The sequence below is a fragment of the Lolium perenne genome, chromosome 2, assembly GCF_019359855.2.
Source record: "Lolium perenne isolate Kyuss_39 chromosome 2, Kyuss_2.0, whole genome shotgun sequence".
NCBI classification, from domain to species: domain Eukaryota; kingdom Viridiplantae; phylum Streptophyta; class Magnoliopsida; order Poales; family Poaceae; genus Lolium; species Lolium perenne.
This window is the reverse complement of record NC_067245.2, coordinates 178913996-178937645: the sequence shown is the minus strand read 5'-3', so window position 1 is coordinate 178937645 and position 23650 is coordinate 178913996. Positions and strand designations below refer to the sequence as shown.

General features: G+C 46.3%; 1 protein-coding gene across 1 annotated transcript; it reads left to right on the top strand.

Moving 5' to 3' along the window:
* Positions 1 to 15698: 15698 nt before the first annotated feature.
* Positions 15699 to 16965, top strand: LOC139835675 (uncharacterized). The gene is made up of 5 exons (XM_071825533.1): positions 15699 to 15772; positions 15857 to 16217; positions 16304 to 16402; positions 16496 to 16618; positions 16693 to 16965. Exons 1-5 carry the CDS (start codon positions 15699 to 15701, stop codon positions 16963 to 16965), a joined length of 930 nt encoding a protein of 309 aa, XP_071681634.1.
* Positions 16966 to 23650: the final 6685 nt, after the last annotated feature.

Here is a 23650-nt window from a genome sequence, read left to right as displayed (position 1 = left end):
TTGCCGGCGCTGCTCCTCCCCGCCACTTCCGTGATAGCATCAGCTCGACGCGGATGTCAGCGACCACACAGGATGCACCTCACCAGCATCTTGTGCCGGCCAAGCCCCGGCCGACCTCGCCGCCTCTGCCTCGTCGCCCAAGCAGCGCTGCCTGCTGCCGCCTACCTCCTGCCTCAGTGCTTGGCTCCACCGCCCCGAGTCGTAGATTGCCAACTACCAGAAGCGCCTCTCGACGCCAGGCCGTAGCGCCCGTCCCTCTATCTCCGCTTGAAGGGATCAGGCGAGGCGAGAAGCTCCGGCGGCAGAAGCCGGTGAATGTGTAGGGGATTGGCGGGTGGAGGATGTGGAGCTCGTCCGGACGCTGGGCACATCGCTCTTTGCGCCGTCGCTGCCTCCTCTCCGGCGCCGGTCCTCCCCTCCGCTCCCGCCACTGGCACAGGTCGACGCGAACGTCCGCGACGGCTGCACCTCACCAGCAGCTTGTCACGGTCAGGCTCCGGCCGAACTCACTGCCGGCCGCCGTTCCCCGCCGCCTCTACCTCGTCGTCCAAGCAGTGGCACCTGCTGCTGCCTCAGGGCCTGGCACCACCGTCCCGCGCTGTACCGCCTGAAGCGATTGTCAATGCCAGTCCCTCTATCCTCCATTGGAAGAGAATTAGGAAAGGAGAGGAGCTCCTGCAGGGAGCGTAGGGGATTGTCAGGGAGGAGCTCGCGAGTCGCGATAGTGGGGAAGATAATGAGGAAGAGAGAGAGAGAGCCGGGAGGAAACCAAGAACGGTATGGCGCGTGATTTCTCCAGTCAGAGGCCATGCGGTGAGACAAAAGTAGTCAAAGCGGTTTGAAAAGAAGCTAGAGCCACCCAAACAACAAGAAAACACACTGAAACAAAGGGAAAAACCCTTAGAAAATTGCAAAGACTGCACCAAAAATACATCATGGTAATCAGCCACATACGCGTCCACCCATCCGTAGTTTAAAAATTAATACAAGATTTTGAGAAAACAGATGTTGGTTACACTTTAATATAGTAGTTATTGAAGTTGATAAACAAGGTCTAGACATATTTAAACCAGAAAAATCATGTATCTACCCCCTAACCCTAAACTCTGTCTTGTAAAGTCAAGCATGAAGAGAAGTGGTTTAATTTGGGTTTCAAACATGGAAATTTCAAGAACCCCCCAAAAGCTTCATTTTAGAGTGACTAAGAAGGATCCACGCCAGGCTTACCTTTTATTTTTATGTTTTAAACTTGTTCAAATCTTGGTCAAACCTAGGATTTGAATAAGAGTAAAATGGGCATAAAATTCAAAAAAAATTGAAAAAACAAAGCACATAGCCTTCTTATGTCATATAGTAAGCACTCAAGTTGATAAACAAGATCTAGACATGTCAAACCAGAAAAATCATGTATCTACCCCTAACCCTAAACTTTGTCATATGAAGTCAAGCACGAAGAGAAGTCGTTTTGGATTTCAAACACGGAAATTTTAAAAGCCTTCCCATAAGCTTCGTTTTGGAGTGACTAAGAAGGATGCAAGCTTACCTTTTCATTTTCATGTTTTAAACTTGTTTACATCTTGGTTAAACCTAGGATTTGACCAAGATCAAAGCATGAAAATTCTGAAAAAATCAGAAAAAGAAAACCAAAGCACATAGTATTTTTTATGAAAGGAATACGGTAAGGGAATCCCCTACAGTGTTTTTTTATAATAAGAACCCAATTCTGCGCCCGTGGGGACTTGAACCTGGGTGGCTGGGTTGTACATCCACTTCCCTAACCGAATGAGCTAGGCTCACTTCTTTGCACATAGTATTCTTATATCATATAGTAAGCACTCAAGTTGATAAACAAGGTCTAAACATATTCAAACCAGACAAATCATGTATCTACCTCCTAACCCTAAACTCTGTTTTATGAAGTCGATCAAGCATGAATAGAAGTGGTTTTGGGTTTCAAACATGGAAATTTCAAGAACCTCCCAAAAAGCTTCATTTTAGAGTGACAAAGAAGGATCCAGGCTTACCTTTTCATTTTCATGTTTTAAACTTGTTCAAATATTGGTCAAACTTAGGATTTGACCAAGATTCAAATGGGCATAAAATCTATTATATATTAAAAGTGCATTAAGGGCTAACCAGAAATTAGAGAATTAGAGAGAAAATCACACAAAAATCAGAAACATCTGGCCATTAGTTTAGTTAATTAATCCATTACAACCGATGGATCTTAGAAGTATCCTATAGACATTAACATCTTAGAAGTATCCTATAGACATTAACATTTAATAAAATTACCCACCAATGCCATTAATGAATCTTCTGCACCGATTCAAGGCCTATATACCTAGGTAAAGGAGGATGCAAGTCTGCTGCCGCCATGTTCCAATCTCAAGTACGTATGCACATGTTCCTTTTCTCAAGCATGAGCCATGCAAACGATGGATACTTGGAGAGATAGCTTGTCTCATGCATGCGTGCGTCTTGTACGTGTGCAAAACTGTCATCAAGTACACCGCCCATCGTCGCCGTTCACACGTACGCTGCTGCTGCGGCCGCTGTATTCCGATCTCTCCGGGTATGTCTTCGTATGATGTCACCGTCTTCTTTTACAGGCATGTTCGCTGATTCCGCAACCGAGTATCAGATTTCTGCCGGCATGTAATCGCTCATGTAGCCATATTCCGATCTACGATCATATTCTCACCTACGCTGCCGTCGCTGCCATATTCGCCTGCACTACAGGAATGGTCCTATACGCCGACGGCCAAACCCTACGCCGAGGGCATTTTATCGGGGCCGTCGGCGTACGGCCTCGCCAGGGCAGCGCCGGAAGCCGACCGTCGGCGTCTAGTTACCGTCGGCGTATAGGCTCCTACGCCGAGGGCCGCCGTCGGCGTCTACCTGGCCCTCGGCGTAGAGGTATCCATCACCTCCCCCGCACCCGCACCGTCACCGCCCTCTCACGGCGTCAGACAGACGCCGAGGGCTACCCTCGGCATAGGGCATGGCCACCCTATGCCGACGGCCACCCTCGGCATATAGACTTTTTTTTTATTTTTTATTTTTTCTCTCTCTCATATTACTTTATATTATGTTTCTATTATTTATTTACTAGTATGCATTATGTAAAAAATGGTTCTATTTTTTAAGAATTCGTAGATGGCATATGTAGGTCCCACGGGTGACGCTCTTCGCAGACGGGTCAACCGGAGCCACTAGGCCCAACATTTGCTATCGATGTACATATGGGTAGATCCGCGGGGTCCCCGCCCTACGGTTTCCCTAACCCTAACTCTAACCCTAACCCTAACCCTAACCCTAACTCTAACCCTAACTCTAACCCTAACCCTAACCCTAACTCTAGCCCTAACCCTAACCCTAGGGTTTCCACATACATTGCTAACTCTAACCCTAACCCTAACTCTAGCCCTAACCCTAACCCTAGGGTTTCCACATACATTGCTAACTCTAACCCTAACCTAACCCTAACTCTAACCCTAACCCTAGGGTTTCCACATACATTGCTAACCCTAACTATAACCCTAACCGATCACTTGGTAAAACCCTAACCCTAGGGGTCCCGCCCTAGGGTTTCCCAAGAAACAGATCACCGGAGCGTCAGAATTGTTGGAAAACTTGCTTCTGCCCCTAACATACATGTACAAGTGTGATGTAAGGTTTGGCTAACCTTGGATGTACCCGGCGTTGACGATTTCCGCATAATGGGCTACCAGTTGGTAAAATTCAGGATCTGTATGTGGAAACCCCCGCCATGGCTCGAACGGAGCCTATTTTATGGTAAAGTATGCCCAACCTATCGTTTCCATGTACATATGTCCTAAACAAAGCAAACTAAATAAAAAAGTCCACTGGTAAACCCTCGCACGGAGAAAGCTATAGGGGTAGATGTGTGGGGTCCCCGCCCTAGGGTTTTCCAAGTTACAGACCACCGGAGCGTCGGAATCGCTGGAAAACTTGTGTGTGTCCACATGGCATGCACAAAAGTGATTTGAGATGGTTTTATATCCAAGGCTACCCCCTGTGTGTGTCCGGCTTCTCGGACAGGGGGTTACTACACTTAGGCAGATTATGCATGTATAGGGGGGAACTCCCTCGGAGTTGAACCGGAGAGAAACTTGAGATCATATGTGATGATCCTTGTTTCCACATGTACCTATGACCTAACCAAGCTCAAATGGAGGCATATGCCCACCGGGGGAGCCCCGATGGGATGCAGTCAAAGGGGTAGACCGCGCGGTCAACGTAACTAGGGTTTCGTCGTAAATCGAGCATCGGATCTAGGGAATGGCCCCAAAACTTGTGTGTGTCCACATGGCATGCACAAAAGTGATTTGAGATGGTTTTATATCCAAGGCTACCCCCCCAGGTGTGTCCGGCTTCTCGGACAGGGGGTTCCTACACTTAGGCAGATTCTGCATGTATAGGGGGGAACTCCCTCGGAGTTGAACCGGAGAGAAACTTGAGATCATATGTGATGATCCTTGTTTCCAAATGTACCTATGACCTAACCAAGCTCAAATGGAGGCATATGCCCACCGGGGGAGCCCCGATGGGATGAGGTGACAGGGGTCGACCGCTCGGTCAACAGAACTAGGGTTTCGTCGGAAATCGAGCATCGGATCTAGGGAATGGCCCCAAAACTTGTGTGTGTCCACATGGAATGCACAAAAGTGATTTGAGATGGTTCTATATCCAAGGCTACCCCCCCAGGTGTGTCCGGCTTCTCGGACAGGGGTTCCTACACTTAGGCGGTCTGCATGTATAGGGGGAACTCCTCGGAGTTGAACCGGAGAGAAACTTGAGATCATATGTGATGATCCTTGTTTCCAAATGTACATATGACCTAACCAAGCTCAAATGGAGGCATATGCCCACCGGGGAGCCCGATGGGATGCGATCAAAGGGGTAGACCGCGCGGTCAACGTAACTAGGGATTCGTCGCAAATCGAGCATCGGAAGTAGAGAATGGCCCCAAACCTTGTGTGTGTCCACATGGAATGCACAAAAGTGATTTGAGATGGTTCTATATCCAAGGCTACCCCCCCAGGTGTGTCCGGCTTCTCGGACGAGGGGGTTCCTACACTTAGGCGGTCGGCATGTATAGGGGGGAACTCCCTCGGAGTTGAACCGGAGAGAAACTTGAGATCATATGTGATGATCCTTGTTTCCAAATGTACCTATGACCTAACCAAGCTCAAATGGAGGCATATGCCCACCGGGGGAGCCCCGATGGGCTGCAGTCACCGGGGTAGACCGCGCGGGCATGTGATGTAGGGTTGCGTCGACAAGCGAGCATCGGATCTAGGGAATGGCCCCAAAACTTGTGTGTGTCCACATGGAATGCACAAAAGTGATTTGAGATGGTTCTATATCCAAGGCTACCCCCCCAGGTGTGTCCGGCTTCTCGGACAGGGGGTTCCTACACTTAGGCGGTCTGCATGTATAGGGGGAACTCCCTCGAGTTGAACCGGAGAGAAACTTGAGATCATATGTGATGATCCTTGTTTCCAAATGTACATATGACCTAACCAAGCTCAAATGGAGGCATATGCCCACCGGGGAGCCCCGATGGGATGCGATCAAAGGGGTAGACCGCGCGGTCAACCGTAACTAGGGTTTCGTCGGAAATCGAGCATCGGATGTAGAGAATGGCCCCAAAACTTGTGTGTGTCCACATGGAATGCACAAAAGTGATTTGAGATGGTTCTATATCCAAGGCTACCCCCGGGTGTGTCCGGCTTCTCGGACGGGGGTTCCTACACTTAGGCGGTCTCGCATGTATAGGGGAACTCCCTCGAGTTGAACCGGAGAGAAACTTGAGATCATATGTGATGATCCTTGTTTCCAAATGTACATATGACCTAACCAAGCTCAAATGGAGGCATATGCCCACCGGGGAGCCAGATGGGATGCGATCAAAGGGGTAGACCGCGCGGTCAACAGAACTAGGGTTTCGTCGAAAATCGAGCATCGGATCTAGGGAATGGCCCCAAAACTTGTGTGTGTCCACATGGAATGCACAAAAGTGATTTGAGATGGTTCTATATCCAAGGCTACCCCCCCAGGTGTGTCCGGCTTCTCGGACCGGGGGTTCCTACACTTAGGCGGTCTTGCATGTATAGGGGGGAACTCCCTCGGAGTTGAACCGGAGAGAAACTTGAGATCATATGTGATGATCCTTGTTTCCAAATGTACATATGACCTAACCAAGCTCAAATGGAGGCATATGCCCACCGGGGGAGCCCCGATGGGATGCAGTCAAAGGGGTAGACCGCGCGGTCAACAGAACTAGGGTTTCGTCGGAAATCGAGCATCGGATGTAGAGAATGGCCCCAAAACTTGTGTGTGTCCACATGGAATGCACAAAAGTGATTTGAGATGGTTCTATATCCAAGGCTACCCCCCCAGGTGTGTCCGGCTTCTCGGACAGGGGGTTCCTACACTTAGGCAGATTCTGCATGTATAGGGGGGAACTCCCTCGGAGTTGAACCGGAGAGAAACTTGAGATCATATGTGATGATCCTTGTTTCCAAATGTACATATGACCTAACCAAGCTCAAATGGAGGCATATGCCCACCGGGGGAGCCCGATGGGATGCGATCAAAGGGGTAGACCGCGCGGTCAACGTTAACTAGGGTTTCGTCGAAAATCGAGCATCGGATCTAGGGAATGGCCCCAAAACTTGTGTGTGTCCACATGGAATGCACAAAAGTGATTTGAGATGGTTTTATATCCAAGGCTACCCCCCAGGTGTGTCCGGCTTCTCGGACAGGGGGTTCCTACACTTAGGCAGATTCTGCATGTATAGGGGGGAACTCCCTCGGAGTTGAACCGGAGAGAAACTTGAGATCATATGTGATGATCCTTGTTTCCACATGTACCTATGACCTAACCAAGCTCAAATGGAGGCATATGCCCACCGGGGGAGCCCCGATGGGATGCAGTCAAAGGGGTAGACCGCGCGGTCAACAGAACTAGGGTTTCGTCGAAAATCGAGCATCGGATCTAGGGAATGGCCCCAAAACTTGTGTGTGTCCACATGGAATGCACAAAAGTGATTTGAGATGGTTCTATATCCAAGGCTACCCCCCCAGGTGTGTCCGGCTTCTCGGACAGGGGGTTCCTACACTTAGGCGGATCGCATGTATAGGGGGGAACTCCCTCGGAGTTGAACCGGAGAGAAACTTGAGATCATATGTGATGATCCTTGTTTCCAAATGTACCTATGACCTAACCAAGCTCAAATGGAGGCATATGCCCACCGGGGGAGCCCCGATGGGATGCAGTCAAAGGGGTAGACCGCGCGGTCAACAGAACTAGGGTTTCGTCGGAAATCGAGCATCGGATCTAGGGAATGGCCCCAAAACTTGTGTGTGTCCACATGGAATGCACAAAAGTGATTTGAGATGGTTCTATATCCAAGGCTACCCCCCCAGGTGTGTCCGGCTTCTCGGACAGGGGGTTCCTACACTTAGGCAGATTCTGCATGTATAGGGGGGAACTCCCGGAGTTGAACCTAGGAGAGAAACTTGAGATCATATGTGATGATCCTTGTTTCCAAATGTACATATGACCTAACCAAGCTCAAATGGAGGCATATGCCCACCGGGGGAGCCCCGATGGGATGCAGTCAAAGGGGTAGACCGCGCGGTCAACAGAACTAGGGTTTCGTCAAAAATCAAGCATCGGATCTAGGGAATGGCCCCAAAACTTGTGTGTGTCCACATGGAATGCACAAAAGTGATTTGAGATGGTTCTATATCCAAGGCTACCCCCCCAGGTGTGTCCGGCTTCTCGGACAGGGGGTTCCTACACTTAGGCAGATTCTGCATGTATAGGGGGGAACTCCCTCGGAGGTGAACCGGAGAGAAACTTGAGATCATATGTGATGATCCTTGTTTCCACATGTACCTATGACCTAACCAAGCTCAAATGGAGGCATATGCCCACCGGGGGAGCCCCGATGGGATGCAGTCAAAGGGGTAGACCGCGCGGTCAATGTAACTAGGGTTTCGTCGGAAATCGAGCATCGGATGTAGAGAATGGCCCCAAAACTTGTGTGTGTCCACATGGAATGCACAAAAGTGATTTGAGATGGTTCTATATCCAAGGCTACCCCCCCAGGTGTGTCCGGCTTCTCGGACAGGGGGTTCCTAAACTTAGGCAGATTCTGCATGTATAGGGGGGAACTCCCTCGGAGTTGAACCGGAGAGAAACTTGAGATCATATGTGATGATCCTTGTTTCCAAATGTACATATGACCTAACCAAGCTCAAATGGAGGCATATGCCCACCGGGGGAGCCCCGATGGGATGCAGTCAAAGGGGTAGACCGCGCGGTCAACAGAACTAGGGTTTCGTCGGAAATCGAGCATCGGATCTAGGGAATGGCCCCAAAACTTGTGTGTGTCCACATGGAATGCACAAAAGTGATTTGAGATGGTTCTATATCCAAGGCTACCCCCCCAGGTGTGTCCGGCTTCTCGGACAGGGGGTTCCTACACTTGGGCAGATTCTGCATGTATAGGGGGGAACTCCCTCGTACGTGAACCGGAGAGAATCTTGGGATCATATGTGATGATCCTTGTTTCCAAATGTACATATGACCTAACCAAGCTCAAATGGAGGCATATGCCCACCAGGGAACCCCCGATGGGATGCAGTCAAAGGGGTAGATCTGCGGGGCTCCCAGATTAGGGTTTCGTCTACCGGAGGGAATATTGATGTAAGATAGGGGTAATTATTGATACTACATGTTCCAATGACCTAACACAACACAAAGGAAGAGAAAAGTCCATGGGTCAGCTGTCATCGGAGGTCGGTCAAAGGGGTAGATCTGCGGGGCTACCGGATTAGGGTTTCGTCTACCGGAGGAAATATTAAGTTAAGATGGTAATATTTTTTATGCGCATAGCTAGGGAATGTAGAAGATTAAAACATATTTGTATGGACCTATATTAGCATATTTTATAATATAATTGACACAACACAAAATTTAAATAGAAAATAAATTGAAAAATAAAAAAATGGGGCCTATGCCGAGGGCTGCCGTCGGCATAGCCCTGACCCTCGGCATAGCCTCTAGGGTTATGACCAGGCCGGTCGAGTTGGTCGAGCCGGACCCACTCAACATCTCCACGCACAACTCTCCCCCGCGCGCCGCCAGGAGCTGCTCTCCCGCTGCTGCTCGCCCCGCCGCCACCCTCCTGCCTCGCCGCCACCCTCCTGTCGCGCCGCCCTCCTATCGCGCCGCCCTCCTGCCTCGCCGCCACCCTCCTGTCGCGCCGCCCTCCTCCCCCGCCGCTTCTCCCCCTCCGCTCCTCCCCCGCTGCGCTTCTCCCCTGCCGCGCTACTCCCCTGCCGCTGCTCCCCCACCCCATCGCGCTGCTCTCCTCCTCCTCCTCGCGCCCGGCCCGCCGTCCCCTGGCCGGCCTCCTCCTCGCGCCCCGGCCTGCCGTCGCCCTGCCAGGCCCTCTTCCCTGCATACGGTAAGGTTCCTCTTTTTTATTTTTTCATTAGTTTTAGTTGTTGTAATAGAATTAGAAATGGAATTGTGTAATTGATATGAAATAGAAAGAAAGAAATAGTAATAGAAATAGAAATTGCAAATAGAAATGAAATGGAAATTGCAAATGTGAAATAGAAATGAAATTTAAATAGAAATTGCAAATAGAAATAGAAATTGCAAATAGAAATAGAAATAGAAATAGAAATTGGAAATGTGAATGTGAATGTGGAATTTGTTCTAATAATGTGAATTTATAATAGGCCATGTCGTGACCGCCTTGTCATGAGCACCCCGGCGTGACGATCCCGAATCTTGACGCGCTTCTCGGCGTTCGCCGACATCGACACTCGGTTGTTTGACTACTTCCTCTTCAGCCGAGGGTGAGCTAAATTTCCAACTTCATCTCCGCATTTTCTTATGTCACTAGATTCATTTTCCAAGTCCAGTTGCGTAACCTAGGTGTCACTTCCCGTCCGCGAGCGTTACGCGGATAAATATGCATTAGTGGTCCGCATATTTTGAACCGTAACGCTTGCGGCATTTACGGGACAGTCGGCGGATGCGTAGTTGTCTACGTTTTCCATGTTCTACTCCGGTCCGAGTCAGGATTTCGGCGGCGCCTCCCCGTTGTTCTCCGGATGCACATCCTCTCGGCTTTTTGCCGAGACGTGTATCGGGAGAGCAGCGGGGAGGTGCTGCCGAAATTCTGACTTGGACCGGGGTAGAGCATGGAGAACGTAGCCAACTACGGATCCGGCGGCTGCTAGGAGCCCACCTAGTAGAGATGTAGGTTGATGCATGCGTTTCGCCCGGTAAAATAAATAAAAATATGATGCATTTAATTTCCTATTTGATATAAATGCTATGTCTGTGGTTTGGCTCCCAATAAAGCAGAGGATGGCTGATAATGGATGGATGTACAATGAGCGTGTTAGTGCGACTGAGAAAACAGATGAGTGGACAAGGAAGACCCATTTTCTAGTGAATGAGTTAGCGCGTGGTACAAAGGGGCTGGTTCGGGCACTTTGCCCCTGTGTTCGCTGCGTGAAGCGTCAACGTCGTGGGAAGGATGAAATGTATAGACACCTTCTGCAATATGGGTATATGCATGGGTACGTCACGGAAATCGACTTTGATGAGCGCGAACGTGACAGAGGTGAGGTGATGCGGCAGCGGCTCAATGGCAATGCGTACGATGGAGTTAGAGACTTTCTAGATGATCTCGTCCATGCCGATGTCCCGGATTCGCCGCCAGAACCGGAGGCGCCGCTAACCGGAGGCGCCGCGTAACCGGAGGAACCAGAGCCAACCGCGAAGGCCTTCTATGATATGATTGCCGCGGCTAAGAGGCCTCTCGTACGAGGGCGCCGCGATTTCTCAGCTCGATGCCATCTCCCAATGTCTAGCCGACAAGACCCGGTACAACACCACCCGTGAGGGCTTTGAAGCAAGTCTGAAAACAAGCGGTAACATGTTGCCCAAAGATCATTGTCTGCCTCAAAGCCCGCACGCGACGAGGAGAATTATGAAGGACCTCAACATGGATTATCAAAGGATAGATCGTTGTCCGAAAGGCTGCGTTCTATTTTGGAGACAGTATGCGGAGGACAAGTACTGTCCCATCTCAAGCGATCTAGGTATGAAGAGGTAACGGGAAAGGATGGTCGGTGAGGCGGTCAAGCACCGCAAAGTCGATTCTTCGATATCTCCCATTCATAAAAAGAATCCAGCGGCTTTACATGCACGAGGAGACAGCCAAACAGATGACGTGGCACAAGTATGGGAAGAGATTCGTGGACGAAAACAAGAAGTTGAAGATGGGACATCCATCCGATGGTACGGCATGGAAGAACTTCGATACAAAACACCGCCTTAAGGCAGCCGAGGCTCGGAATGTCAGAATTGCGATAGCAACAGATGGCTTCAATCCATATGGTATGTCCACTGCCAATTACGCTTGCTGGCCCGTGTTTGTTATTCCGCTCAATCTCCCTCCCGAGTCCTAATGACGAGGAAGACCATGTTTCTGTCGCTGATCATTCCAGGCCCTCATTACCCGGGGAAGAATTTGAGTGTCTACATGCAGCCGATTGTGGAAGATTTGAACCACTCTTGGCACCACGGGACATTGACGTACGACCGAGCATCGAAGACAAACTTCTGCATGAGAGTTTGGTTGCGTATACCATGCATGACATGCCCGGTACGCCCTAACATGTGGATGGTGTACAGGTGGTAAGTGGCCATGCCCAGTGTGCAGGCATCGGCTTGAGTTCCTTTGGCTACAGAAGGGTCGCAAGTATGTTGCGTTTGACACGAATCGACAGTTCCTCAAAAGGAGGCATCCGTTTAGAGAAGACAAAAAGAACTTCAAGAAGGGCAAAGTTGTGCATGAAAAAAGATGTGCCGAAGTTTGATGGTACACTTGTTGAAGCCGAGCTACGTGCTCTCGTGCCAGCCGACGCCTAACCGGCCATCAATTTGAGGGATATGGTGTAACGCACAACCGGACTCACGAGGCGGCTTTAACGAAGCTCGAGTATTACAAGGACCTCGAACTTCCCATAACATCGATGTGATGCACACTGTAAAGAATGTCGCGGAGTCCGTCTTTCACACATGCCCGAACATTCCCGGGAAGTCAAAGGATAATGTCAAGGCTAGAGTCGATATTGAGATCCTCCGTGATAGGGAAAAATTACACATGAAGCGTCCTATTGGCCGTCAAAAGAATTGGTTCAAGCCGCATGCCAACTTCTGCCTTGATTCCATCCAAAAGAAGGAGGCATTCGCGTGGCTCAAATACGTCGTGATGTTCCGGATGGTTATTGCTCGAATATGAGTAAGGGAGTTAATCTTTCGACGGGAAAAGTCACCGGGCTCAAGAGTCACGACTATCATATATGGATTCAGCGGCTCATGCCGGTGATGCTTCGAGGGTATATCCCCGAGAAAGTCTGGCGAGTGCTTGCGCAGTTGAGCCATTTCTTCCGCACGCTCTGTGCTAAGCAGATATGTCCCGAGGTTATTGCAAAGCTACAACATACAAAGGCCGGAGTTGCTATGCAATTTGGAGATGATATTTCCGCCAGGCTTCTTTACTCCGATGGCACATCTCATTGTGCACCTCGCCAACGAGGCACTCTTGGGTGGTCCGGTGCGGTTTCGTTGGCGATTACGTATTGAGAGAGAGTTTAAGTATATTCGAAAGATAACTGGAAACAAGGCCAAGATTGAAGCATGCATAGCTGAGGCAATATGCCTTCGGGAGATGGCAGATGCCGCGACAACGTACTATCCCGATGATGTTCCCACTCAGCATAACCCGGTCACTCGTTACAATGTCGACGTGCCCGAGAATGACCCCAAGCTAAAACTATTCCAATTCCCCGGTGGCAAGGCTGGTAAAGGAACAAAATATAAATTGGAGAACGAAGAGAAGGATTGTATAATGCTATATGTGCTTATGAACATGGAGGAAGTGATCCCATTCGTAAGGTAAAATGGTGAACAAATTACTTTGCAGCTAGTAACCTCGTCTCGGTCTAATGCTTATTTTCTCCTTTCAGCGAATTCACGGATGAAATGTGGCCGTATGATGAATTGCCCGAAACCTCGGAGATGGACACTCATCGAAAGACGGTGCTCCCCGGAATTAATAAAAACTTTGTGACATGGTTCATGGAAAAAGTAATTTCTAACCTTTCCTCTTACATTGCAACACGTGACTTGTCCCTCTTATTACACGTAACTAATGCACACAACAAATTTGAAATGTTCTTGTAGGGCCGTGAGAGAAACGTTGATATGATAGATGAGTTGAAATGTGTTTCCCAAGGTTGTAGCCGTGAGGTGACCAAGTATGAGAAGTATGATGTGAATGGGTTTCGCTTACACACAGAGTCGCACGAGAAGGGCCGGGCGAATCCCAAATCGATATATACTGGGGTCTTCACCAAAGGAGCCAACAACTTTGATTACTACGGAAGGTTACAAAGTGTATACGAGTTGACATTCAATCGTACGAACGTGCAACTCAATATCGTCGTGTTCAAGTGTCATTGGTTCGACCCAATAGGTGGACAGAGAAGTGATAAGTCCATTGGGTTAGTTGAAGTTAAGCCTTCAACCACCTATAGCGGAGCCGATGTCTTTATTGTGGCTCACCAAGCCAAGCAAGTTTATTATTTGCCCTACCCATGCCAGAAAGCGGAACTCAAGGGTTGGGAAGTCGTCTTCCAGGTATCGCCACATGGTAACCTACCGATTCCCTCTGAGGATGATTACAACAACATTGACCCCGTGACATACGAGGGGATTTTCTATCAAGAGGAACAGGACTTCGGGGAATATATTTTAGAACCGTTTGTTCAAGAGGACCTCGGGAACGATGCAGAAACTCGTGGTGAGTCAGTGGTGGATCTAAAGGACATATCTATGCTCGAGAAGTTACTTGAGGCGAATGACAATTATGATGAGCCTCCACCCGTCGACCCTTCAACTTTGTACTCACAAGATAGTGATAGTGATAGTGGGCCAGAGAAAGAGAAAGAGAAAGAGATGGAGTATGAGAGTGAGCATGAGAGCGATGATGGCTGGTGAGGGTCTTTTATTCTTAGTATTTATTATGTCAACATGCTTCTTAATTGCATTGTGCCTTTTATTGTTAGTATCTTCATTTTATTATGTCAACATGCTTCTTAATTGCATTGTGCCTTTTATTGTTAGTATCTTCATTTTATTATGTCAACATGCTTCTTAATTGCATTGTGCCTTTTATTCTTAGTATCTTCATTTTATTATGCCAACATGCTTCTTAATTGCATTGTGCCTTTTATTCTTAGTATCTTCATATAATATGTCTTTGTGCTTAACTGTTTTATTCTTCTCAATGCAGGTGATCGGACAATATGAGCAGCGGCAAGGCAGACTCGAGAGCTTGCTTAAGACGCTGGCGCAGGTGAAGAGGAATATTCCTAGACCCACTAGACGGAGTGATCGAGCCCCGGTGCAAAATCCGCGTTACGCCGATGGTACCGATGGAGGACGAGGACGAGGAGGACGAGGTGGAGGTCGAGGACGAGGACGAGGAGGACGAGGTGGAGGACGAGGTGGCGGCGGGGTACACATGGACTTTGACGAGCCACCCTCCGCTTCTGGCGACGTGGCTCCTGAGTTGTACCTAGAGGGTCCGTCTAGTGGGGAGGTGGAGATGGAGACGGAGTCTACACACGAGTCGGACTCTAGGGCTGAGTTGGAGGTGATGGAGGAGGATGGGGGGTGCGCAGAAGCCCTTGAAGCTTCGTGGAGAAGCTGGAGTCCCCGATGCGAGGAAGGAGCCGAAGACCCATGATGACAAGGCCCTTATCATTCCTTCGAGCGATGAGTAAGTGTACTACTTCAGAAATTTCGAACATGTATTTTCATCTTGGGCATAATAAACAATTTGGCATGTGTACTAATGTGTGATTTATTTGCGACAGAATCGGACATGGGATGCCAAGCCCCCGCATGCCTAACAGCTTGCTTGGGGCTACGATTAAGAAGTTCTGGCCCGGCAGATACACTCCCCTTAGCACGGTCCCGGTGGCCCGACGAAGCTAGCCACTACTTGGGCGGACTATGAGGATGCCCTGCCGTAGGCTTCGCGACACCGCTGAGGCCGTGACCACCAAGTTACGGGTAAGGCATATATTTCTCGAGCACCGTTCATAGTTGATGACCCTAATGTGCTAACTCATGACTTTCACAACTGATTTATGCATGATTGAAGTGCTTCTATCGTGTGGACCCGGAGCATGACACGCAGCGCGTCTCACTTTGCGTGGCGCTTGCGAGAGGTTGACACCGCAGCAGTGGTACAACCAAAAGTTCACCAGCGCTAGTGCCTTCACGGGCTAACAAGGGTAAGAGGGTCAAGAAGGAGTACTTTGTTGGTAACGAGCCTACGGAGGAATGGGCAATGACCATTGAGGAGTACATGTCGGTGAGTAAAATGTCAATGAGATTCTACATTGCTGCTAAGTTTTCATTGAATTATCTTGAGCTGACTATTGCGTTTTCAGGTTTGTCCGGAGTGGGCCGAGCAGCATAGGGAGGCATGGGAGGAGCTGATTAGGCGAGGTGGCTCAGGCAGGACGAGGAGTTTGCAGCCGTGTCGAGGCGTAACATGGAGAACCGAGGCACCGGTGGCACACTGCTGCGCGGGGAAACCGCGACTACACCCGCTTCAAGGGGAAAAAGGTATGTATATACATGGAACGACCTTCATTCATTTCCCGCCATGTCTCATTTGTGGTACGCTTAACTTTTCTTTTCGCGATGCAGGTGGCCGAGGCACCACCGGGTGGTGCTTCATGATGCCCAGATATATGACATGATGCGGACGAAGCAGAAGCCCAATCCCGCATTGCCTCAGCCACAGTACTACGGCAATGCCAAGGCCGCCAAGGAGGACTACTGCGACATGGTCAAGTCTCGTCACCCCGAGGTGGATGACCCCTTGAGCATTCCGGTCGACGAGGAGTCGTTGGTCCTGTCGGGGCACGGGCGTCCGCATGGCCGTTTCCCTTGGATGAATAAGGCGGTCAAGCCTACCCACTCCACGAGCTACACGCGCCTCAAGCATACCCTCACCGCCGACAGCCCCCAGCCTCGTCCACGGCCTGCTCGTCCACCCGCCTACGATGTAAGTTTCCTCATTTTCATCCTCTTTCCGGTTTTCCTTCCTACATGGCTAAGTGTTTACGAGATTCATTGTTTCTGAAATTGTAGCCTGACTTCGAGGCGGCCTTCGAAGCCTGCAATGAAGCGTATCAGCAGGCCGTTGCCCAGTGGAATAGGCAGAATACGGCCTATATGACGTATTTATCAGTAAGTCTGAATCTTCCTTCTCGCGCAAGTAGATGACAAGTCTCAGTTTGATGCTTTATTTCTGCAAAGCCTAACTTGTAACCTATCTTGCAGGAAATGATGATCTCTATGTCTACTGGTACACCGCCACCGGATCGAGTTACCGTGGCGGGGGACATGCCTATCATGCCATCGAGGGCAGCTTTCGCTGCGACTTACTACGGATCCACACCGGAGGTAAGTTCTTTGCCAAACCGGTAGTTACCACTTTCCTTTGCCTCGCAAGTTGCTAACATGTAGGGAACACGTAGGGAACGGGATGGTCCGGGAACCAGGCATCGCCGGGTGGGCGCGAGGTCACACCGGTTCATGAAGGTGGTCGGTCTCCTGGGCGTTCTGCTGGTGCCTCTCCGTCGACTACTCCTGTGACTACTCACGGTGCCTCTCCGTCGACTTCTCCTGGGCGTGCTACCGGTCCTTCTCCAGGTGGTTCTTCTGCAGCTTCTACCGGAGCGAAACCCCGGGCTCCTCGTTTCGCCAACGATGTGGGCGGACACACCCCGCCCGGGTCCTTCCTCCGCTAGTCGGCACCGGGCTTCTTGCTTGCCATCATTTGCTACCTACTACTATGTATTGGATGACATGGCACTCTCCTCTTGTATGCTACTACATGCACCATGTATGCTACTATGTGGATTTCATGCTATTTATGTGAATTATGGATGAATTTGGATGTATTTGTATGCTACTATGTGGATTTCATGCTATTTATGTGAATTATGGTGAATTTGGATGAATTTCGATGTATTTGGATGTATTGGACCTGCTGAACTGAATTTAGATGAATTGGAACCCAATTTTAATCGAAAAAACCAAATGGTAGGCCATACGCCGAGGGCAATGCCGTCGGCATAGGCCCCTGGCATGACCATATGGTCGAGCCTATGCCGAGGGGGTTGCCCTCGGCGTATGGCCTCACCTGGCAGCACCAGCGCGCGCCACGTGTCCCGCCCGTCGCCAGGAGGAGCTCTCTATGCCGAGGGCCTTGCCCTCGGCGTATGGCCTCACCTGGGAGCCTCGCCCGCGTGTGCCGCGTGTCCACTGCATGGCCATGCAGACGCCGAGGGCCCGGCCGTCGGCGTAGACGCCGAACGTGGCAGCCTCGCGTCTGGCCACGTCGCCCCACGGCCCCCAGATGGCGTGGATACGCCGAGGGGGAAGCCGTCGGCGTCTGGATCACCTCCGTTAACGGCGACGGCGCTCCGTGGCCAGACGCCGACGGCAACGACGCCGAGGGTCTTCTTCCCCGTCGGCATAGAGAGAGGACGCCGACGGCTACTTCTACGCCGAGGGCGGGCCGGGCTACGCCGAGGGACCTGGACGCCGACGAGGTACGCCGAGGGCTGCCGTCGGCGTAGCCTACGCCGAGGGCCAGGCGTGGCTACGCCGAGGGCAGCCGGCCGTCGGCGTCTAAGTCGATTCCTGTAGTGCTGTGTACGTCCTCTCTGTCATATCAAACTCTTTTGGCATGCGACCGTGCGGGCATGCATGCAAATTAAACAAATATTGCAGATCCTTGGCTAATGATATGAGCAATGCATGTTGCCATGCAAAAACATGAATTCATGGATCGATCTTGGGCTAGCTTGCCTCATTGCATGTATGGACGATGGATCGATGAAGGAATTGCCTCATGCAGACAAGCGGCCATCCCGGAGCAGGTAACAGCTCATGACCTGCTTTAATAATATGGCTATTTTGCGGTATGTAGCTGTGCCGATCTAAAATATTCTGGCAACCCAAAATTAAATTGTATATGGATTTTCTATCGTAGTTTTTTTAGAGTTTGCAGTCGGAAGCTTACAGATATTTTTGGCCAGCTTTGCAGATCTCGGGATCACATATATATCATATTGTTACAAAGTAGGTATTAGTCTCATAGATCTTAGGCTACAATGCCGACGTACACACTTATATATTAAGATTGAATACATATCCAAACACCTTTTTTTATTTCTTTTCTCTTTCTGAACATTGTGCAGATACTATACTGAGGATCATCTTATTGCTTATGAGAAGAGCACTACTATAAGGTATATCTGTAAAAAAAATCAGCTTCATTCGATTTGTTATTTGCACTCTCTAGGTTTGAGAGGATTTGATTTTGACAATTACATGCCTACGCGTCAGCGCAAGTTCTGTTGTATGTTGTTTTAGAGGAAATTAGTTGCCTACCTATAATCATGGTTCAGAGAGCCTGTCAATATTTGTGCTTAATCACTCTTATAGCATGATTATGCAGTTTTACTTGCACGTACTGTCTACAGCTTGGTCTAGCTAGAAAGAGCATATAGCCTAGAGAATTGGCAAGTAACATCCCGGAGCAGGTAACAACTCATGACCTGCTTTAATAATATGGCTATTTTGCGGTATGTAGCTGTGCCGATCTAAAATATTCTGGCAATCCAAAATTAAATTGTATATGGATTTTCTGTCGTAGGTTTTTTTAGAGTTTGCAGTCGGAAGCTTACGGATATTTTTGGCCAGCTTTGCAGATCTCGGGATCACATATATATCATATTGTTACAAAGTAGGTATTAGTCTCATCGATCTTAGGCTGCAATGCCGACGTACACACTTATATATTAAGATTGAATACATATCCAAACACCTTTTTTTATTTCTTTTCTCTTTCTGAACATTGTGCAGATACTATACTGAGGATCATCTTATTGCTTATGAGAAGAGCACTACTATAAGGTATATCTTTAAAAAAATCAGCTTCATTCGATTTGTTATTTGCACTCTCTAGGTTTGAGAGGATTTGATTTTGACAATTACATGCCTATGCGTCAGCGCAAGTTCTGTTGTATGTTGTTTTAGAGGAGATTAGTTGCCTACTTATAATCATAGTTCAGAGCCCTGTCAATATTTGTGCTTAATCACTCTTATAGCATGATTATGCAGTTTTACTTGCACGTACTGTCTAAAGCTTGGTCTAGCTAGAAAGAGCATATAGCCTAGAGAATTGGCAAGGGTGACTTAAAACTAACGCTTGGTACTTAGGTGCTTGACTGATATGGTCTTCTTCCTACTACTAGATAAAATTATCTACCAATTCTTTGTAATCGTGATGCCAACTCTAGGCAAATGAGGTGCACTTCCATTGAAATTATTCAAAATTATCCGCACCAAATACAAGGTATTGTATCACATGAATCTGCATTTTAATTGGAACATGGCACCAAATACAAGTTCTAAATAGAAATTATTTTCGGTTGGTTTTCCTCCGGTATACTACCAAATATCCTTTACTGATGTTACATGGATAAGTAGATAGATGTCGACACTGATAGTTTATTGCAGTGGAAATGTCATAAGGTGTGATGCTAAGATAAAGTGAGTTGAAGCCAACAACATCTCATGCATCAGCCATTTACTATTTGTTCTAACTTTTATCTCCATTTAGCAGTTCATATTTAGTACTTACAAGTTAAGGTTCATTTCTCCTGAATGGTGACAATGCTGCTCTGTTTGTAGTGGCTAGAGCTATGCCCTGAGAGGTGAGAGCTAAGGTGACTCAAATATATATCAACGCTAGGTATTGAGTTTGCTATTCTTTTCTTCTCATGGAATAATGCATATCGCTATTTCTATATAAGAGTCAACTTGATCTAACTTACGAACGTATTTTCAGTACTGTCAAGCCAAGAGTATTTTCACTAAATACAAACTAGACTATATATGAACATTGATTTTTTACATAATTTTTTCTGTATCTGCTAATTATGGCAATGCTAACTTTTATTCAATCAACATTTCTATAGTGAGTAACGGTGGAGCTAACACATAATTATTGACCATATTTCATGCCAGTTTTTCTAGCAACTCTAACATAAAAAAGGGCACCAATCAAACTATATTTGATCAAATCTCCTAGAACCGCAATAATAAGCTATGTGTAGATTAAAGTAAATATGGATGCTTGGATTTCCATACAGTTTAAACCATTATTTTTACAGATCACAGTTATCATTTACTACACATGGCACTTAATTATCTACTAGAATAGTGAACATGATAACCCATGTTAGCTGTCCTATGATACTGTTACATTTCATATGCTCATAAAATTGCCATGTGAAGGAAAACAAATAGGGATAATTAGATTACCATTCAAATGGTGTGGTAAAAAAAAGCATCCTCGCACATGATACAATATCATGGATTGAAGATTTACTTGACTTGAACAACGCAATATTTGTGTCAAGAAACAACACAGTATGTTTAATTTTTGCCTTTCTCGCATATTGAGCAAGACGTATTGTATTTCTTAAAAAAAATATCCATACCATTTATTGCAACTTCAATGAAACGCAAGCAAAAATTTAAATCTTTTATTACGTATATTATTATAGTATGATTATACTGCCTAACTCTTAGTTCAGGCATGGAAGTTGTGTTTTGTTAAAATAAGCATTTACATGTTTTACATGTGAATGGAAGTGGCTTTCATGCAAAGTGCCGTAGTAGGATAATGACAACATTAACTTTGTTCTGATAATAACAAATAAAATAATGACAATAATAATGTTAACTTTTTGGCTTATATTCATATTCATTTATATTTTCTATATAATGAACTGTGCTAGCACATATAGTTGCGCAGGTTGGCCCTACTGCTCAAGCACTTTCACGGGTTCTATAAACTGAACTGCCTTGGCAAAGTATCATATGGAATACATAGTATACTCCTTCTATTCCATATGCCAATAATATTTGTGGGTCCTTTTTATGTATAATATTTTTAAATCATAGAGAGTATAAACAATGCACAATGTGACAAATGGAAAGATTAAGCTGCTCCATGCATATAATACTTGAAATTATCGTGGTTTCGAATGATATAATTTTCCATCTGTACTTCATTTTCCTACCATACTAATCGTATTTACTATAACTTTGTTTAGTCTTTCTGAAGTAAGGGGGACATACTACGTGCACAACAACAACAACAAAAAACCATACATGTTTTATATGGAACTTGATTATATTTTATAATTTAGGATGTATTATAAAAAAAATTAAAAGTGATGCCCGCGCGTATGCGCGGTCCCCTTTGCTAGTTACTTAGAACAATCATGTACGTATCTACCCCTAACCCTAAACTCTGTCATATGAAGTCCAGCGCGAAGAGAAGTGGTTTTGTGTTTCAAACATGGAAATTTCAAAAACCTCAACTCCTGAAGCTTCATTTTAGAGTGACTAAGCAGGATCCAGGCTTACCTTTTATTTTTCATGTTTTAAACTTGTTCAAATCTTGGTCAAACCTTGGATTTTACCAAGATTCAAATGGGCATAAAAATACTTAGAAAAATCATGTACGTATCTACCCCTAACCCTAAACTCTATCTTACGAAGTCAAGCATGAAGAGAAGTGGTTTTGGGTTTCAAACATGGAAATTTCAAAAACCTCCCAAAAGCTTCATTTTAGAGTGACTAAGAAGGATTCATGCTTACATTTTATTTTAATGTTTTAAACATGTTCAAATCTTGGTCAAACCGTACCTAGGATTTGACCAAGAATCAAATGGGCATAAAAATTAAAAAAATTAAAAACCAAAGCACATAGCCTTCTTATGTCATATAGTAAGCACTCAAGTTGATAAACAAGGTCTAGACATATTCAAACCAAAAAAATAATGTATCTACCCCTAACTCTAAACTTTGTCTTATGAAGTCAAGCACGACGAGAAGTCATTTTGGGTTTCAAACATGGAAATTTCAAAAACCTTCCCAAAAGCCTCATTTTGGAGTGACTAAGAAGGATACAGGCTTACCTTTTCATTTTCATGTTTTAAACTTGTTCAAATCTTGTTCAAACCTTGGATTTTACCAAGATTCAAATGGGCATAAAAATACTTAGAAAAATCATGTACGTATCTACCCCTAACCCTAAACTCTATCTTACGAAGTCAAGCATGAAGAGAAGTGGTTTTGGGTTTCAAACATGGAAATTTCAAAAACCTCCCAAAAGCTTCATTTTAGAGCGACTAAGAAGGATCCATGCTAACATTTTATTTTGATGTTTTAAACATGTTCAAATCTTGGTCAAACCGTACCTAGGATTTGACGAAGAATCAAAATGGCATAAAAATTCAAAAAAAATGAAAAACCATAGCACATAGCCTTCTTATGTCATATAGTAAGCACTCAAGTTGATAAACAAGGTCTAGACATATTCAAATCAGAAAAATCATGTATCTACCTCTAACCCTAAACTTTGTCTTATTATGAAGTCAAGCACGACGAGAAGTCGTTTTGGGTTTCAAACATAGAAATTTCAAAAACCTTCCCAAAAGCCTCATTTTGGAGTGACTCAGAAGGATACAGGCTTACCTTTTCATTTTCATGTTTTAAACTTGTTTAAATCTTGGTTAAACCTAGGATTTGACCAAGATCAAATGGCCATAAAAATTCATAACAAATAAAAAAATGAAAACCAAAGCACATAGTATTCTTATGTCATATAGTAAGCATTTAAGTTGATAAACAAGGTCTAAACATATTCAAACCAGACAAATCATGTATCTACCCACTAAATCTAAACTATGTCTTATGAAGTCGATCAAGCATGAAGAGAAGTGGTTTTGGGTTTCAAACATGGAAATTTCAAAAACCTCCCAAATGCTTCATTTTAGAGTGACTAAGAAGGATGCAGGCTTACCTTTTCATTTTCATGTTTTAAACTTGTTTAAATCTTGGTCAAACCTTGGATTTTATCAAGATTCAAATGGGCATAAAAATACTTAGAAAAATCATGTACGTATCTACCCCTAACCATAAACTCTATCTTACGAAGTCAAGCATAAAAAGAAGTGGTTTTGGGTTTCAAACATGAAAATTTCAAAAACCTCCCAAAAGCTTCATTTTAGAGCGACTAAGAAGGATCCATGCTTACATTTTATTTTGATGTTTTAAACATGTTCAAATCTTGGTCAAACCGTACCTAGGATTTGACCAAGAATCATATGGGCATAAAAATTCAAAAAAAAAAATGAAAAACCATAGCACATAGCCTTCTTATGCCATATAGTAAGCACTCAAGTTGATAAACAAGGTCTAGACATATTCAAACCAGAAAAATCATGTATCTACCCCTAACCCTAAACTTTGTCTTATGAAGTCAAGCACGACGAGAAGTCGTTTTGGGTTTCAAACATGGAAATTTCAAAATCCTTCCCAAAAGCCTCATTTTGGAGTTACTCA

Excerpts from the sequence above, each read along its gene's own strand:
- LOC139835675 (XM_071825533.1), top strand. The coding sequence starts at position 15,699 with ATGGAGAACCGAGGCACCGGTGGCACACTGCTGCGCGGGGAAACCGCG. Across the intron at positions 15,773-15,856 it reads CCCGCTTCAAGGGGAAAAAG|GTGGCCGAGGCACCACCGGG; the intron begins GTATGTATATAC and ends TTCGCGATGCAG. Across the intron at positions 16,403-16,495 it reads CCTATATGACGTATTTATCA|GAAATGATGATCTCTATGTC; the intron begins GTAAGTCTGAAT and ends CCTATCTTGCAG.